The 17,515-nt window shown below is 51.5% G+C and overlaps 3 protein-coding genes across 3 annotated transcripts; 1 reads left to right on the top strand and 2 right to left on the bottom strand.

Moving 5' to 3' along the window:
- Positions 1-1,334: 1,334 nt before the first annotated feature.
- Positions 1,335-3,064, bottom strand: HER10_EVM0009921 (uncharacterized protein; the record flags this gene model as incomplete). The annotated part of the gene is made up of 3 exons (XM_035479392.1): positions 1,335-1,520; positions 1,595-2,635; positions 2,759-3,064. 3 exons carry the CDS (start codon positions 3,062-3,064, stop codon positions 1,335-1,337), a joined length of 1,533 nt encoding a protein of 510 aa, XP_035334301.1.
- A 769-nt stretch (positions 3,065-3,833) lies between these two features.
- HER10_EVM0001854 (vanillyl-alcohol oxidase) lies at positions 3,834-6,172 on the top strand (the record flags this gene model as incomplete). Its single annotated transcript, XM_035471589.1, has 8 exons — positions 3,834-4,325; positions 4,380-4,437; positions 4,628-4,854; positions 4,931-5,029; positions 5,101-5,271; positions 5,341-5,513; positions 5,609-5,760; positions 5,826-6,172. 8 exons carry the CDS (start codon positions 3,834-3,836, stop codon positions 6,170-6,172), a joined length of 1,719 nt encoding a protein of 572 aa, XP_035333756.1.
- Positions 6,173-14,072: 7,900 nt separating this feature from the next.
- Positions 14,073-17,150, bottom strand: HER10_EVM0009780 (uncharacterized protein; the record flags this gene model as incomplete). Its single annotated transcript, XM_035479255.1, has 6 exons — positions 14,073-15,308; positions 15,366-15,851; positions 15,909-16,211; positions 16,274-16,490; positions 16,564-16,867; positions 16,928-17,150. The coding sequence occupies 6 exons, from the start codon at positions 17,148-17,150 to the stop codon at positions 14,073-14,075; spliced, it is 2,769 nt and encodes a 922-aa protein (XP_035334288.1).
- Positions 17,151-17,515: the final 365 nt, after the last annotated feature.

Genomic DNA, 17,515 nt, shown 5'->3' with positions numbered 1-17,515 from the left:
AAACCTTTTCATGTAATTAAAGTGATATTTGGTCGTGTTATGTGTCCGGGTCTCGTATGGGAAGTCGAATGTAGAGTAGACCAGGTCAGGAATGAGCAAGTCGGACGGCTCCTCAGCATGATAATGGAAGGGATCATCTAGGCCTAACTCGTTGGTTAGAGGCTCGTCTAGATATGTATCTAGAATGCCGCCTTCAGTCGCAGGCATGTAAAATAGGCCGTCGCTGGAAGCGCGCGCATCGAGTGGTGCGATTGGGGCTGGAGATTCTTGGGCCATGGCTCGTTCCGTCAGAGCACCCGATCTAACATCGCCGTGGATTTTGTCTATCATAGGTGATGTATCCTGGTGTGTATCATGCGCAGCTGAACTATGATTCTCATCGTTGGCAATCTGTGCTGTATACGTGCAAGGCCTGTTGTCCTTTAGACAAGTTCGACATGGCCACTGAGAGCTGCAAGCTCGCTTCCGATGGCTGCAACGATCGCAGGCTGTCTTCTTCTTGCCTCTGGTGTTTTGAGTAAGCTGCGGAATCTCTACATCGGCCCGAAGCCTCTCTTTGCAGGCCTTGAAATGACGCTTGAGAACGTCTCTGTTCCGAGAGCAATTGGGCTTTAGTATAGTCGTTCCTCTACACGAAATAGGCTTACTTGCCTGCGCCCGAAAGATTGCGAACAGAAATGGCAGTTGAATGGGCGATTGGTACTGTCTGTGGCGGAACCTAAACGTCAGAATTTCCATTGATCGAGCGTGGATTATGGGAGATTGGGCTTATATACGCATCACTTCGTGGCGTTGAAGATGTTCGAGACGTGTGAACTTTCGGTCGCACACTTGGCATGTGATGCCAGAGGTAGCAGAAGAAGACAGCGTTCTGGAAGCCATGACTGATAAAATTATCAGTGTCGGGGATCATGGGGCGCCGAATAGACACTACGCGTGGGTGATCGGGGGTGATGGCTCTTCAAGGCAACATGTTCATGAAATACCGTTTGCTTCCCCAGACATTCCCCAATGTGGATCTGCGGGGAACCGCGCCTTGCCGGGAGGATCGGCAGAGAGGGGGCGTGAAGGGCCGGCTATTTCTGGCCACACTGTCTTTCGAGTGTGTATCTTTATTTCGGCACCTCACCTGAGTTATGTTTCTTCGACATGAGCAGCATGAGTTTGGCCAGAGACTCGAATGCAAGGCTTTTGATCTGTTTCTTGTGCCTAACTTCAGTTGTTTGATACCACTACTTCATGCGATGCCTATGTATGGGCTGATCTGGAGGATCCTCATTGTCCGAGTGAATCTATTTTCCCACCGAAAGCTAAATACTAGTCACCGATCTAGATCAATGTCTACGCTGTACGCGTACCCAGAAGTTCCTCTGAAAAGCAAACCATTGCGTCTTTGTTTGCCAGGGGCGGTCCAGATCCACTAAAGAAGCATCAAACCTACGAAAGAACTGCGCTATGAAATTGTGCATTTCAACCGTGGCCAAGTTCTTCCCTACGCAGCTTCTGCTTCCCATGCCGAACTGTAGTTGCGTTAGCCACCTTTTGCTGCCCTCTCTGATTGCTACATAGGGAGGAGATTCGGACGTGTTCTTACCGTTGTTAAATGGGAGTTCCAATACTTGATCTTTTCTTCATGGTTTGCATCAGTCGCAATCCATCTCTCAGGCTTCCACTCATCGGCGTCTGGGCCAAATATTTCCATCGACCTGTTCATCGAAGCGGGACTTATGCCACAGACCGTGCCTTCCGGCACTACCACTTCATCTAGTTGCAAGCCTCCGGGACCAACCATGCGGGGAAGTTGATACTGAATGGAAGGGTGCAGTCTCGTACTCTCTTTGATGACGGCAGATAGGAACGGCAGTTTAGACGACTCTAAGAACTCGATGTCTCGCCCTGTCTTCTCAAGTCCCAGAGAGCAATACGCTTCATCGATCTCTGCCTGGAGCCGAACGATCGCTTCGGGATGAAGAAGAAGCGAGCCCAGCGCGGAAAGAATGCCAATGGTCGTCGTATCTGCTCCAGCACCCAGGATATTGACACCTTCCATCATCACATCGCCTTTCGTAACCGGCTGCCCTGTCATGTCCTTGGCGTCGATGAAGAGCTGCAACATGTCTCGCCGTTGAGAACCGAGGCCATCGCGGTAGCGCTCGTCAACGCGGACTTCGAGCCAGTCCACAAATTTGGAGAAAGCCTGGAGTCGTTCGCCGCCAAACGACCTAAGGGCCCACTGCGCTATGCGGTTGTTGAACCACGTCATTTGAAGTGACATGTTGCCCATGTTTGCCATGAGCCAGAAGCCGTCGTGGATTGACCGGATGATGCCGTCAACATCCTTTCCCTTCTCTATGAAACCGATAGGGCCTCCCAAAGCTAGGCTGCCAACCACGTCAAAGGCGAAGTAGTTTGCCCACTCGTCCATGCGAACCGGAACATTCCTATCGGCAAACTCTCCCATTCTCTGCCACATGGAGTTTGCAACATCTTGTATCAAGGGCTCCATGAATTGAATGGCCGTCATGGAGTACCCGGACGAGACGCGAGACCTCAGATGCCGATGAGTCTTGATGTCCCTGACGGCGAAGAAACTCATACTCATGTTGGGAACGGTCCAAGTGTCGTACCATTTGCTCTGTGATCCACAGTCAGATAACAGACTTCACATATTGGCAAGCTTCTGGTTGGGGCTCGGGTTCCTGACCTTGACAACTTTCTGACCATGGCCGTATAGTGCTTTCAGACCGGCTTCATCGACAATGCTCAACTCGTTTGGGGCAATTCGGACGACTTTCCCGTACTTCCGGTGCAACAGGACGACATCTTGGTGCCATGTCCCTCGGAAGTACTTGTGGGATCTCCAGGCCTCGCTGAAACGGGCCAGCCATGGCCCTGGGACACTGCTGAGAGGATGGAAAAACACGGTATATATGGTCGAAGAGAACCAGAGGAGTAGAACAACCGCAAACACCATCACATAACTCCAACTACCCATAATGTCCTTCGCAGAGGACATATAACCATCACGTGGTAGGCTCAGAGACTGTGTCGAAAACAAGTTCATTGTTTTTGCTGCGTGGATAGTACTGATCAGATTTGGAAATATAAGCTCACATGGGTGAGTCCGTTTGATACCAAGATAGAGGCTTCCTTTGACAACTCCGTAATACTGCTGCGCGAATACACCATAAACTTATATGGAAGATTCACCCTGGGCAGTACTCTCAACTGGATATGGTTGATCAGCCATAGTGGCTTTCCTGAAAGCATGTTGTATAGGAACGTATCGCCAGGGGATTAGTGCGAGATTCAAAGCGTTCCCCGTGGGATGTGGAGTTTGCCGGCAAGCTCAATGGAGAGACATCGGAGCAAACTCCACACCCCACGGGGAACGCTTTGGATCTCGCACCCCATTTTTTCAATCGATGGACGCCAACCGCAAGAGGCTTCGTTGACTGAACTGGCAGCGACAAACATGGTGGTGAGAGCTTACCGGTGCCCCGCACTCGGAGATAGTTTCACTTACACGAGCAGTAGAGCGGCGGTTTCGATGCGGAGTTGTGTGGGGAAAATCCCGAGAGGGTGTGCTGCATCGGCAGGCTCATGACCTCGGCCCCGGGATTGGGGCGGATGTTGTAACCGCAGGTAGGACTTGAAGCACTTGAAGTATGTTCAATCTGTAACTATAAGACAACATGAACGCGTTGTGGTACCATGAGTGATAGCGTTACTACTAAGCTCTTTCTTCCTTGCTTTGATACCAATTCATCGCGCCACGCACCAACAAGCGATCTTACAGCACTTGCTGGCCGGATACTTCGGCGACATACAAAATGCCGTTCCCTCAACCACGCCGTCTTCCTCCCGGCTGGAATGCCAATGACTTTGAGCATTTCGTCGAGTCCGTAGTCCCAATCGTAGGGGCAGAGAACCTCGACATCATCTCGGCAGACAAGGAGCTGGCCGACGGAGACTACGTCAACCCATGCAAGTCCCACGACATGCACGCCGTCTACGAGAGAGACTTTTTCGTGTCGTGCGCCATCGTCAATCCCAGGTCTGTCCCCGAAGTCCAAGATGTGATGCGGCTTTGCAACCAGCTGCAGATGCCCGTCTGGCCCTTTTCCATTGGCCGCAACACGGGATACGGCGGCGCAGCACCGCGAGTTCCAGGCAGTCTCGGCATAGAACTCGGAAAGCATCTGAATAAGGTCCTCGAGGTAAATGTCGATGGGGCGTACGCTCTTGTCGAGCCTGGGGTTACCTTTGCTGGTCTATATGAGCATCTTGTCAAGACTGGCCTCAGCAAACACTTGTGGCTAGATGTGAGTTCTTCTTTTGCAAGGATTATGAAATCGTATTTCTGACTATGGATTTAGGTACCTGATCTTGGAGGCGGCTCAATTATTGGTAGCAATCACGGCTTGCTTACTTATAGTCCTTGACTGACGTACATAGGGAACACTCTTGAGAGAGGTGTCGGTTACAGTAAGCGTTGAGTGTTGGCCTTAATCCTGTCCCAGACTTTGTAGGCTGATCACTTTGGAAATCTTACAGCGCCTTACGGAGGTAAGATTTAGTCTTAGGTCTGTTGCACTCAGTTGATCATATCTCTGACGTTCAACAGATCACTTCATGATGCATTGCGGTATGGAGGTCATTCTCCCCGACGGCACCCTCATCCGCACTGGCATGGGAGCGCTTCCGGACCCGTCTTCAGGAAATTCAGACCTTCCGCCCCATGAACAGAAGGCAAATTCTGCTTGGCAGCTGTTCAACTATGGATTTGGCCCTTACAACGACGGAATCTTTTCCCAGAGCAGCCTTGGCATCGTTGTCAAAATGGGAGTGTGGGTCAGTCAACCATATCTTTCTCCTCAGTGGCCTGACCTTTGGCCAAGGGTACAAGTGCTAACAGTAACCGTGAAAGTTGATGCCGAATCCTGGGGGATATCAAGCCTACATGATCATATTCCCTCGCGAGGATGACCTGTCAGAAATCGTGGATATTATAAGACCGTTGCGCCTAGTAAGTTGAACATTTCCGTCTCTCTATGAATTGATCGACTTACGGAGACTGACGAGAATCAATGCCCACAGCAAACAGTCATTCAAAACGTGCCCACCATTCGCCATTTACTTCTGGACGCCGCCGTAGCTGGGAATAAGGCTTCTTACACGAACAAGACCGAACCACTATCCGATGAAGACCTTGATGCGATCGCAGCCAGACTGAATCTTGGTCGCTGGAACTTCTATGGTGCTGTCTATGTAAAGAACCTCTTTAAGATCATTTCGGGCGCTGTTTGCAGAAACAATGGCTAATTCCCATCGCCATAGGGCCCGGAGCCTGTGCGGAAATTCTTTCTCGATACCATCAAGTCCGCTTTCCTAAAGGTTCCCGGCTCAAAGTTCTTTCTTGCGGAGGATCGAGATGAGCCATACAGCGTCTTGAAGACAAGGGAGAAGACCTTGAGAGGCGTTCCTTCCCTGGACGAGCTTCGATGGGTGAGGTATGTGGCTTGTCAACATCCTGGCATATCTTGCCTATCCTGACCTTGATATCACCACTCAATGTTGTCCACTTGACTGATCATTGTTGTACTAGCTGGCTACCAAACGGCGCGCATTTATTCTTTTCGCCCATCACAAAAATTTCTGGGACGGACGCCAAGCTCCAATACGAGGTCACAAAGCGCAGGTTCGCAGAGGCTGGGCTCGACTTCATTGGCACCTTCACCATTGGTATGCGAGAAATGCGTTAGTAGCCCTCTATTACTCCAAGACCAGCAGCCTCGGGACCATGACACTGAGATATTTGGCAGACCACATTGTGTGCATTGTCTTCAACCGCGAAGACCCTCAGCAGCGCTTGAAAGCGCGATGGCTGATCCGGCAACTGATCCAGGACTGTGCGGAACGTGGTTGGGGCGAGTACAGAACACATCTAGCGTTGATGGACCAGATCGCAAACACGTATAACTTCAACAACAATGCCCAGATGAAGCTAAATGAAACAATCAAGAATGCGCTGGATCCGAACGGCATTCTCGCTCCTGGCAAGAACGGAATTTGGCCAAAGAGATACGACAAATGGGAATGGGCGCTTCGAGATGATGAAGCGGAAAGATCATCTAGTGGTGGTACCCGGTTTATAAAGAGTCACTTGTAGTAATGTTGCAATCGTAGTTGAGGGCTGCTAGATATCATTTGAGATACAGATGGCCACACCCGTTGACTTCATCTTGTGGACGTCGGGAAGCAGCTGGCCACTCCGGGCCCGCAAATGGCCAGTCCGCGGGTGTCAGAGACCTGACCCAGGCCCACCAAAGCCGTTGCGGCACCTTTGAGACTGGCTGAGGACATGTACACCCGTGTCTTCGAAGTCCAGACCGAAGGCGCCGTCCCCCGTTCCAGTACCCACTTATGCGGGGTAAATGTGCCGTCACGGAAGCTGATGTCGGTCCCCCGCTTCTTACCCCTCCACCCATCTTTCTCACGACCCAAGGTAAAATAAGGCAACCTGAAAGCCTGCCATCAGCCACCAACTCACTCGCGTGCATCGAGCATATCGTTCCTCGTAGCGAAAAGGATGCTGGCATCATTTTTCATTGCCATTTCTGGTATGATCGATGTTTCTCTAGGGCTGAATTTTCGCTATGGAGAAAGATAGCAGGACTTGAAGCTTTAAGACCAGTATCACTGAAGGCGGAGAGGCCCTCCATCGTTGGGTTAATTCTAAGGGTGATAGCTCTGCATTACGAGGGCAACCAACACCCTAACAACCATTTTATCGATGTAGAGGACGTCATAGAATCGAGGGTCAGAAGCATCGATCATGGCGTCTCCCGAAATGGTCCCGCCCAAGATCCTACATCACCGGAAATAATAGGAAACATACAACACCAGAATTTCAACACCAGAATTTCGCTGGTTGAAGCGGACAAAATTACTACTCCAGATCTCATTGACTTTTCTAAGTTATGGAATATCGGAATCCCGGTTTCCCCCTGGAAATGGCTGTATGTTGCAGTTTGGGAAGGTGGGGATATCGGTGATTTCTCGGAAGAGATTTATCCATCTAGACTTTTGGTGACACGGAACATAAAGTACCATGGCAGCTATTGGAGGCTCTATCCAACAGGTGAGCCATAGAGAACATCATTTTTGAACATGCAACTATGCTTCATCTGCCGATTATTGGCGACGGCGGTTCAAATGAGCACACTTCCCATGATTTTTCAGTCTTTGTTCTATATGTTCAGAACCTCGTGTTTCTCTCCTCCGTTGTTTGGCAAGCACCTCTGAACAGGAGCGGCCACACGTATCCTTCAGCAAAGAAGTCCTTTGATGTGAAGGAACGGTTCACCACCTCACCCACCTTTACCGCCACTATTAGGCGACAAGTCGAAGATGCTGTTCGAGGACATGAAGATTAGGCATCATAAACAGAGGATATGATGCCTTCTCTATTTAAAGCCCCGAGATAGCCGTCTTCCCAGCGAGTATTCACCATCTAAGAAGACGTCTCGCAATCCCGCACCGTTAAATTCAACATTGACTCAATCAAACCACACCTTCATAGCCATGTCTGACGCTGCAAAAGTCGAGGAGAAGCCGCAAGCTGTTGAGGCCCAACACGATCTCGAGAAGTTTTGCGGCGTATACTCAAACTATGCGCAACATTTTTATCGATGGGTTGTGGTCCAGAAATGTAATCAAAGTAACGGGGAACCCGGACTTAAGATACTGGACCACAGACTTCAGACCAAAGAACAACCATACGAGGTCAACGTGTGCTACCTCAAGCCACACAAGAAGACCACCAGCTGCGATATTAGCACCACTTGGGTACGAAGTAAATTCCAAGCTCAGAATCACGAGGAAGGCGCCAATGAACCGGAATCCGATGATGATGCTCTCTATCACGTCGTGTTCGAGATCAGAGAAGGCAAACAATGTCTGGCATGGACTGCCGACGGTGAAGTAGAGAACAAGACGCGATGGGAGAAGCGCGAAGAAAAGGATATGAAACCAGGAGACGCATCAAGTGGTATACTTGAATTAAGTCCAAATCCGTGGCTGGTAAACCTGACCGAGGCAACCAGCACATCACCGCATTAGACGAGAGCTTCTTCATGCTCACTACAGTAGAAGTTCCAGTCCCTCGAAATCAAATGTCTGTATCCGAAAAGATAAATACTCAATCGACTGGGGGGTTCAATCATACGCATGTGCTCAAGAGGGCTACTTCGGGCTATCGTGCAGTTTAGTCAGTGTCAGCCCCTCAAAATACAAAGTTGCATCAATTTCTCTAAAGTCCCCAGTCGACTTGGGAAACACAAAGTAATTCTTCTACGAGTGCTGAGCTACCCTACCTTATGTGACTCATATGGTGACCGCCTTTACTGTCTCTTTCATCATAAGCTACTGAGAGAACACGTCTCAGAAAGTAGTAGTATCAATACACGGCTCACGGCCGCCCCTCATCGAACGAAATAAATCCAACCCTAAGAAAAAGGAAAGACAACGAGAACCCCGGCCTCATAAGCCGTTGAAATCAGAGCGGTTTCTACATGAGGTTCAGTCAGTCTCACCCGATACCTAGGAGAGGTTCACAGTGTACTCAATATACCAACATGCTTCCTGCCAGACTTTCTGATATTTCCCGCCCAAAATACACAAACCAGCCCTAAACGTTGAAGGGTGCCCACACTGCATACCACAAGATCTTCTCCGGTGAGGCTGCTGTTTCCCATGTCTCTCTGGTCACACACGGTCCCTACAGCTGTCGAGTTTCCCCTGGTAGTAGACACGGCGATCACGTAATCGTTGACATCTATCGCTTCTATGAGGAAAGCAGCGTCACCTGGTACATGTACCCGGCCCCACGCGGGGGTCTGGGGCCGGGCATTCAGAGCAGGGGGAGAAACTCAGAAAAGGGGTTACCTCATGTTCCGGTCTTACGGCCCAGGACTAGAGAGGAGGAGTTGAGTGGGGGCGAGGGACGCCCGTCAGCCTCACGAGCAGGGGTTGGAGTGAAGGATGGTGGGCTGGACATCCAACACGGATAGGGGGCCTCGCAGCAGACGCCTTGCGAATGCAGGGTGACTGCGAAGGATACTGTTGGAGCCAGGCTTCGATTGTCCGGCATTTGGGTCGCGAAGAGATGGGAGAAGGAAATTTTGGTTTTCCGATTGGGTTGCTGGTCGGTAGCCAAAGGGCTCGTTATTGACGTGGGTTGAGGTGCTGCTCATTCGGCGAGGTGTCTTTTGAGGCAACTTGGTCGGGTTGACGGAGAGAAACTGAGAGAGAGAGGGCATGGTGTGACGGGGTGTGATGAACTGCAGAGTTTCAACAAGGGCCCGTCATGGGATAATTATCACATTGCCTCAAGGCTTTATCTCTTTGACTTTTGAGAAGCGTGGCGATAAGAACTTCATAGTATCCGTACTACAAATTGGTATCTCAACCTCGACATGTAATGGATTCGGTCTGAGCACTTTCCGCAAAACGAATGTAACATCGATGTCAATGAGATTTGAGTTGAATTTAAGAAATTTTCATGCATTTGTGCTCCATTCTCCTTACAGTCTGCATCTCGCTTCGGAGACCCTTAGCGAATTACTCATGGGATCTAATGAAAAGACTCAGCTCATAACTGCACTGCAAGAGTTGAGAGAGCGAACCTGTCTCTTTTCTTGGCTTCTGAGTTGGTGGTGGCTGTGGCTGTGGCTATGAGTCGGTCAGCTGTGCATGCATCAAATTGAGGTGCAGCCAATGGAGGTCGCTGATATTGAAGAATCTGCCTGGTCGTTTGCCTAGATTTCTTGGGTTGAACGTCTGATATGACGTTAAATTACCTCACTCCCATGAACGATCCGGTAGAAAATCGAGATTGTAGAGACTCAGGTCCCTCAAAACTTCGACCATGGACCCCGTGACAGCCGTGGCACTCGCAGGCAACTTGCTACAATTTACCCAATTCGTTGTGGGCCTTTTCAATGATGCCCGAAAACTACATGCATCCGCCACAGGGACCAGTAGCAACAATAACCACATTCAAGATGTTTGCGGGATGCTCATCGACTTCGATGGGAATTTTCAGCAACCCCAGTCGGCTTCGTCGACGAACACCAGCAAAGCTACATCTAGACATGGAAAACAGCTTGCCGAGTTCGCGAACACCTGCAAACAAGACTCCGAAGTCCTTCTTGGAAAGATGAACAAGCTGAAGGTCATTGGGGCAAAGGGCCCAAAGCACTGGAGCAGCTTTCGAGCTGCCCTTTCCGAAGTCTGGCAATCGAGCGAAATTGAGGAATACAGGACGCGGATTGCCGATCGTCAACGCGCGATGACTCTCTTGCTGTGCGCAGCATCAAAGTAAGTATACCCTGACCTACATCATTAAGTGACGTTTTACTCAGCTTGACCATAGCGAAAGCATATCGGCTCTTCAAGATGATGTTCAACGTCTTGGTAGAGGGATCTGGACGCTTCACAACGATTCTAGATTGGGCTCCATGATTGAAGAAATTAGGAAGCTCGGAAACTACATTCGGCAGCAGGACCCGAAGACAACTACATCGGTAGATATCGACACAATCTGCGCAAGTGTCTCAAAGATGTCGCTTGAAACCCAGGTCTTCGAGAGGGAAGCCCAAGTGCTAGCCAAGCTCAACTATATGGACCGGACAAGCAGATATGAGAGGATACCTGAAGCTCATTTTACAACCTTCAAGTGGAGCTTGAGAAAAACAGAGCAGACTGGGGTCATGTATAGCAAGCTGCGACATTGGCTCAGGGGTAAAGACACACTCTTTTGGGTCTCTGGAAAGCCCGGATCAGGAAAGTCGACCTTTATGAAACACATCGCGGACAACAAAGATACGAAGGAGTGCCTGAGGACATGGGCCGGAACGCGAAAACTCCTTGTCGTCAGCCACTACTTTACGATATACGGCACGCCGATTCAACGGTCACTGGAAGGCCTTTTGCGATCTCTCCTATTCGGTGTATTAGTAAGGAAGCCGGCGCTCATTTCAAAGATTATACCTGACGGCTGGGGAACGTCCTCGGCAGCACCACGTCAATCTGAATTTGAAACCTTTCTCAGACTCCTTGGGGTTCATCTCGATGAGCTATCATGCAAGATCATCTTCTTCATAGACGGCTTGGATGAATTCGAAGGCGACCACATCGATGTCTGCGAAACGCTCAAAGAACTATCTCGAAGCCCTTCTATAAAAATGTGCGTCTCGAGCAGACCGTGGAACGTCTTCGAAGACGCGCTCGGGGAAAAGTCGGACTCGAAGCTCTATATGCATGAGCTTACCTACAACGACATTCTCGACTATACGGCAAACCGTCTCCAGGCGCATCCTAGGTGGAAGGTTCTTCTGGAAGAGTTCAGTTTCGTTTCATCAATGTCCCTCATCGAGGAGGTTGCATTTAAGTCCAAGGGTGTCTTTCTCTGGGTCACGCTCGTAGTCCGGCTGCTACGAGAGGGCCTTACAAACGACGACAGCCTATCAGATCTACAGAGACGCTTGGAAATCTTTCCAGAGGATCTTCAAGAGTTTTTCAGGCATATAATAAAAAGCGTGGACCCATTCTATAATGAGAAGATGGCCGGGACGCTGTCGCTCGCGCTTCAAGCACAGGGACCTCTGCGCATAGAGATCTTCTCCCTCCATGATTTCGAGTACGGCAACGAGAACTACGCATTCAAAGACATCGCAGATACAAAGCTCATGCCCACAAATCCCGAGGTTCTCGAGAAGATCTACCGCTCAGTTTCACGACGTATCAACGGGCGTTGTAAAGGCCTTTTGGAACGCAACGGCGGCCGCATGGAGTTTCTTCACAGAACCGTCTACGACTTTCTCCGCACTGGCGAAATGGATGATTTCCTGAGAGAACACACGAAGAATAGCCACTGCTTTAGTTTGTCGCTATTCAAGGCATTTGTGGCGTGGATCAAAACATCAACCTTTGCTAGCGAAACTTCGTCGCCGTCCAAACATCCCGCAACGGAAGCTTCTAGTTTTACTCAGAGATTGAAGCAAGGTCTTTTATACGCGCGTCTTGCCGAAATGCAAGGCGAAAGCTCGGCAGCACTTACGGCAGCGCTTTTAGACAATCTGGAAAGTAGCTTGCCTCGGATGCTGTCACGGGGACAGGTCAAAATGATTGATCCCTCCCTCGTAACTGGTATTTTTCGCTATTGCGTTTTGGAAGTCGGGGTTCTAGGTTACGTTAAAAGGAAGCTTTCAGTAAGCCACGAATATTTCAAGGGCTCCTACGCGAGCCGAATCGAGTCTCCCCTTTACCCGATACTCGAACCGTCCTCGCCCTACGCACTGGCCAAGACAGACCAGTGCTGGATCCTCAAGAAGCTGCTAGAGAGCGGCCATAGCCCCAACATCCTTGACATGGGCCTACATGCACGATACTGCTTTCAAAGTCCTTGGCAATTTTTGTTTTGTCGTCGCAGAGAAGAGGTTAAACCCACCGTTGAGCCGGATACGCAATGGTGGCAGAAGGATGACGACTTGCTCGCCTTGGCAGAAAATCGCATTCTACTTACGCTGCTCGAACACGGAGCGAATCCAGTCGCAACGGCCATCGAGTTCGACGAGAATGAAAGATTGGAGATGCCGATTTGGCTCAGGTTCTTTATCACGATACGCCGTGTGCACCTGCTCAAACAACCAACAGTGTACGAGGAGACTCTATTTGCAATGCTGAATGATTTAGAGACGCTCGAAAATATCACTGTGGCCAGAGAGTCGCACTCAGAAACCCTCGGAGGAATTATGGGGCAAGAGAAGGTCTACTTTTGGGACGTGTGCCAGTCTTGGGCCAAGTTCTTACTGCCTACGACGACAGGTTCTTGCGGCGATGAGTTCCTTACAAGAGTTTTTGCGCGCGTCCTGGCTAAGATTCCCGCTGGACACGAGTCGTTTAGAAAGGCTGAAGCCTGGTGCAAGACGGTATTATCAGCCAATGCTGCTGACGAGCTTGAAAGTGCCGTCAGCTCCATGCGATCAGGAACTCATCTTCACCAATCAAGGAAGCGAGGCGCTGTGGAGGAGCAAGAAAACCCAAGGAACACGAAAAGGACTAGGAGGAGAAGGAGACAAAAGCAGTGAGATAGCCAAGGCCTAGGGGATCGCAGAACCGTCGAAGACAGCAACGTTTAAACAGCCAATGGCGTTTGAGGAACTAAAACAATAGCATGAGTGGCCTCGGAGCTCTTGGTTGACTGTAGCAACCTATCTCGCAACTGACTCTCGTTGCCCAAGACTGTCGATCTCCTTGATCACTCAAGTCTCTGAATTATTCAGATCGCAATATCGTATATGGCTTCCTAATGTCACTCACTAGTTGACAGCCATGATTCTTGGATAAATGGATAGGGATGGAAGGTCCAGACCGCTGGCACCTGCCTACAAGCATATGATCCATATTCCACCAGGATCTGACGGTATTCTCACCTCAGCTAGAAGGTATATAGGACACAGATGCGAAGGAAGGAGTGTCTCCCCGGTACAGCGCAAGCTTGCTGGGGCCACGTAGCCTGGTGGTTAAACGGGTGATGAATAAACTGGGACGCTGGTTTTTCGTAGGGATAGGGTTCGAACCAACGCCCGAGCTTTTTTGTCAACTATTGACTCTTCTGCTATTGCGCAAGGTATTTTATTTTGGTATAGTGGTGATGTTTTGTGGAGTTGGTATAGTAACGGACTGAGATGCGTTTCGTGTCCCACAGGGTAGCAGTAACCGTGATGTTGTGTTCATCAGATAAACAAAGCCTCCTTCCTCATACGCCGCCACCTCGATGCAGATATTACCGCGTTTTTTGTGCCTGCTTTGCGACGCCGAACCTCACCTTCCCGTTGGATATCATCAGATCTTGAACCCCCCTCCCACCGCCCCTCCGCCTTGTACCAGGAGCCAACATCGTGAAAACCAGAAAACCAAATACAAAAGCCTAGATTGCCGGTATCATAGCCATCCGTTCCTCGAGTCCGAACCAAGCATCCCTTCCACTCTCATTCCATCCTACCTTACCCGGTAGTTCCATTCCCATTCAACCCTCCTGTAACTGTCTCCGTTGACACCTCTCCATCTCCAGTCCACGTCAAATCGTCCATGTTCGCCAACACAGTCCACGGATCAATCCCCATACCCGGCGGAATGGAGTCAAAGTTCATATTCATAAACGAAACCGGATCCGTGCTAGGGGCATACTGCAAGCCCCTTGAGTCCCACGTCGTCGTTGACGCCGATGTCGACGAGGACCCCGCGGCGCCACCGCTCAGCATCGCGTTCTGAATGCTCGTAATATCGATAATCTCATTGACGTTCCCCACCCCAACGCTGCCGCTACCAACGTTACTCTGCGTGGTGCTCCCATCGTCCGGCGAAGACGTGCTACCGCGCACGAGACCAGGCGGCGTATTGTTACTGCTGCTCCCGCCCGTCGACTGCGACGGCGTGCTCTTGTTGAGAACGGACGTCGGCGACGGTTGTCCCGTCGCGGGACTCCGGTGCGGGAGGTTGACTGGGAAAGTAGCCGTTCCTGCTGTTGGTCCAATAATGCCGCTCCCTCGCAGGAGACCCGACCCGAACCCGCCCACGCTGTCAATGCCGGAGGCCACAGGCACCGACGGATAAGCAAAGGCGGCCCCTTGCGCCATGCCCGTCACATCTGGGCTCTTTGTCGATGTAGTCGTCGTCGACTCCGATGTCCGTTTCCGTTTATTCGGCCCCATGTCCCGCGTATCAACGGATGCAGATGAAGACGGCGGCCCCATCCCAATAGGCTGGTCGAATTTCCCGAGCGTTGGCCCGAGCATCGGGTTGGTGCCGCCCATGGAGACGGGGGTATTGCAGCCGCCGTCGTGCTGCACCCTGATCGGGTAGTGCTCGTAGGCGGTGCCCTTCGGGTTGCCGAGCGGCAGTCTGCCGGGCAAAGGCGGCTGGATCTCGGTGTGCTTCGAGATGGACGTCCGCGCGAGCAAGGGAATGTTGGACGACGTCCAGCCAAAGAGGTTCTTGTAGTGTGCCAGGTTGGGCAGGTCGATGACGCCCGACAGGCCGTTGCGCTCAATGTCCATGAAGATTTGCTGGAGAAAGGCCTGCGTGATGATGTGCCGCCGACCAATTGCTTCCATGGCGTTGATGATGAACTTTAGGTTCTGCAGGTCCGCCGTCGAGAAGCCGGTATCCATGTTGCACTTCGCCGAGTACACGTACACCGACGCGGCCGAGTAGAGCGACAGGGCGACCATGGGGCTTTTCTGCAGTGCATGAGCGTTTCCGAAGCCGGGTTCGAGGCGGACGTGGCTTTCACTTACATATCCCGAGTTCATGTGGCTCGTCAACTTGATGATGCTCACCACCTCCTCGGCCGCCGTCCGCAGCCGTAGTTCTGAGGCGGCCTTGAGCGGCTCGGGGAGCTTGTTCCGCTCGATCCTGTCAATTGCGGCGTGGTGGAGGCATATCACCGAGGCGTGTAGGTTGAGGTTCGTGTGGACGGACGTGGGGTCGCGCATGCTCTGCGGCAGGCGGAAGCGCTCCGGCAAGAACATGAAGGCGCTCGAGAGCATGTTGTCAATGTCCCTGTGCCGCTTCCAGAACTCGCCGTACTCGACGTCCGCGGGCCTGTCGTTGGGCCGCTCCCAGTGCACGTGCTTCAGGAGCATGTTGAAGATGTAGCACATGATGACAGCGCCCGCGAAGGTCGAGTACGAGGCGCCTTGAAAGGCTTCTGGTAGGGTTGATGTTTCTTCCTCGCGGGCCGAGTTGAAGGCCTCTTCGGACGAGGGAAGATGTGTGGTGATCTACCTGTGGTCAGTATACAGAAAAGAAAAAGGGGCCAGACATGCAGGGAATCATACTTCGTTGGGGTCAATTAGAGTAGGCCACCCAGTCGCAATACTCGCGTGGCAGTCGATACAGTAAGCGCCCCAAAACGTCCTTCTCCGCTCTTCAAGGTCAACCCACGACGTGGGCGGCGCAAGGGTCGGCGCCATCTCCTGCCCGTCGCCGTCGATGCGGTGAAGACCCATCATTTCCACGAGTCGTACGCACTTTGCGGAGCTCATAGCCGCTCTCGTGAAGAAGAGAGACCTCGCTTCGTCCGTCGCGATGAGGGCCCACGCTTGCGCGTGTTGGATAGTGAGGAAGTGCTCGCCGAATCCCTAACGCATTAGTGTGAGCGTCAGTGAGTTCTTTCCAGAGCAGCGGGTGAGGGAGAGCTCACCTTCATCTCATCCGAATCCGCGTACTGTCGAGCCCGTTTGTAGAAAATATCATGGTACTGGCTGTACTTCTCATGCCCGTTGGAGGCCATGGACCAGACCGCATACTGCAGACACATGGGCGGACGTTTATGAGGTGCTGAGTAGAACGCCTGGAGATATCGTCCAGGGTGGATGATAGGGATGAAGTGCTGTTGCCTCTCAAAGAAGCTCTTATTTCTGGTTCTCAAGTCAGATGTGCTCGTGCTATTGCGAGAGCAGAAAAGAAAGACAGGGTAAGATGCCAACATACAGCTCCTCCATCATCTCAAAAGGGGGTAGAGCTTCTGAGAGCCCCAGCCCCATGAGTTCCCCCGAGGCGTTGGCAAAGCTTGGTGCTTCAGGTTGAGAGGGCGGTGCCGTCTTGTTCGTGTTCACTCCCGTGTGAAAACCGGAGGTTCCGTCGTCAAAGGTGCCATTCTGCATGGCCATGATCGTCTCAATGTCGACATGGAAGTCGTCCAGCCCAATGTTGATCCGGCTATCTAGGTCACCCTCAGAAGGTAGGGCCCCATTGCCCTTGCTGGCAGCTTCTTTGAGAAGATCCTCTACTTGAGCTGTACGTATTGGTCAGTAACACGCTCCTATGGACGGAACAGTATATGACAGCGCATTACCTAGCCTCTCCTCGAGCTCCTTCACATTCTTCCGCTTGAAGGCGGGCTTCCTTCTGGATTCCGGATACACACATTCTCCCTTGACTTTCAAGCAACGGCTACATGCCGGCTTCACTCGATCACACTTAAGCTTTCGGGACCGGCATGTCACACACGCCAACGGCTCCGAACCGTTGGCGGCGGAGCCCGGAAGGTCCGCTTGTACGCCGTCGTCAGTCTCCATGATGAGCCGCAAAAATTTCCTTCCGAGACCTCGGCAAGCGGGAGGTAGGGAGAGAGTGCCGGGAGTGGGCCTCGGCGGCGCCGGGGGGGTCCAAGACTCAGGACAACTCGGAAGATACGGGAGAGACTCGGACTCGGGTGGGCTGCAGCGTGACGCAAGAGACAATGGGTACGTAATGCGGGTTTTGGAGAAGCACTATTGCGGCGGAAAAGGCCAAAGAGTAACTGACAGTTTCTCTGTGGCCCTTTGCTACACTATTAGGAGCAGGTCTACACCAGGCAGATACGCGCTCGAGTGTGTGTCGGCCCCATCCTTTGCTCAGTCGGACAGTTTCTGCACCGATGTCCGATGTCCGAGATGGATCT

The sequence above is a fragment of the Colletotrichum scovillei genome (genome assembly GCF_011075155.1).
Source record: "Colletotrichum scovillei strain TJNH1 chromosome Unknown Contig00005, whole genome shotgun sequence".
NCBI classification, from domain to species: Eukaryota; Fungi; Ascomycota; class Sordariomycetes; order Glomerellales; family Glomerellaceae; genus Colletotrichum; species Colletotrichum scovillei.
This window is presented reverse-complemented; position numbering and strand designations above follow the sequence as displayed.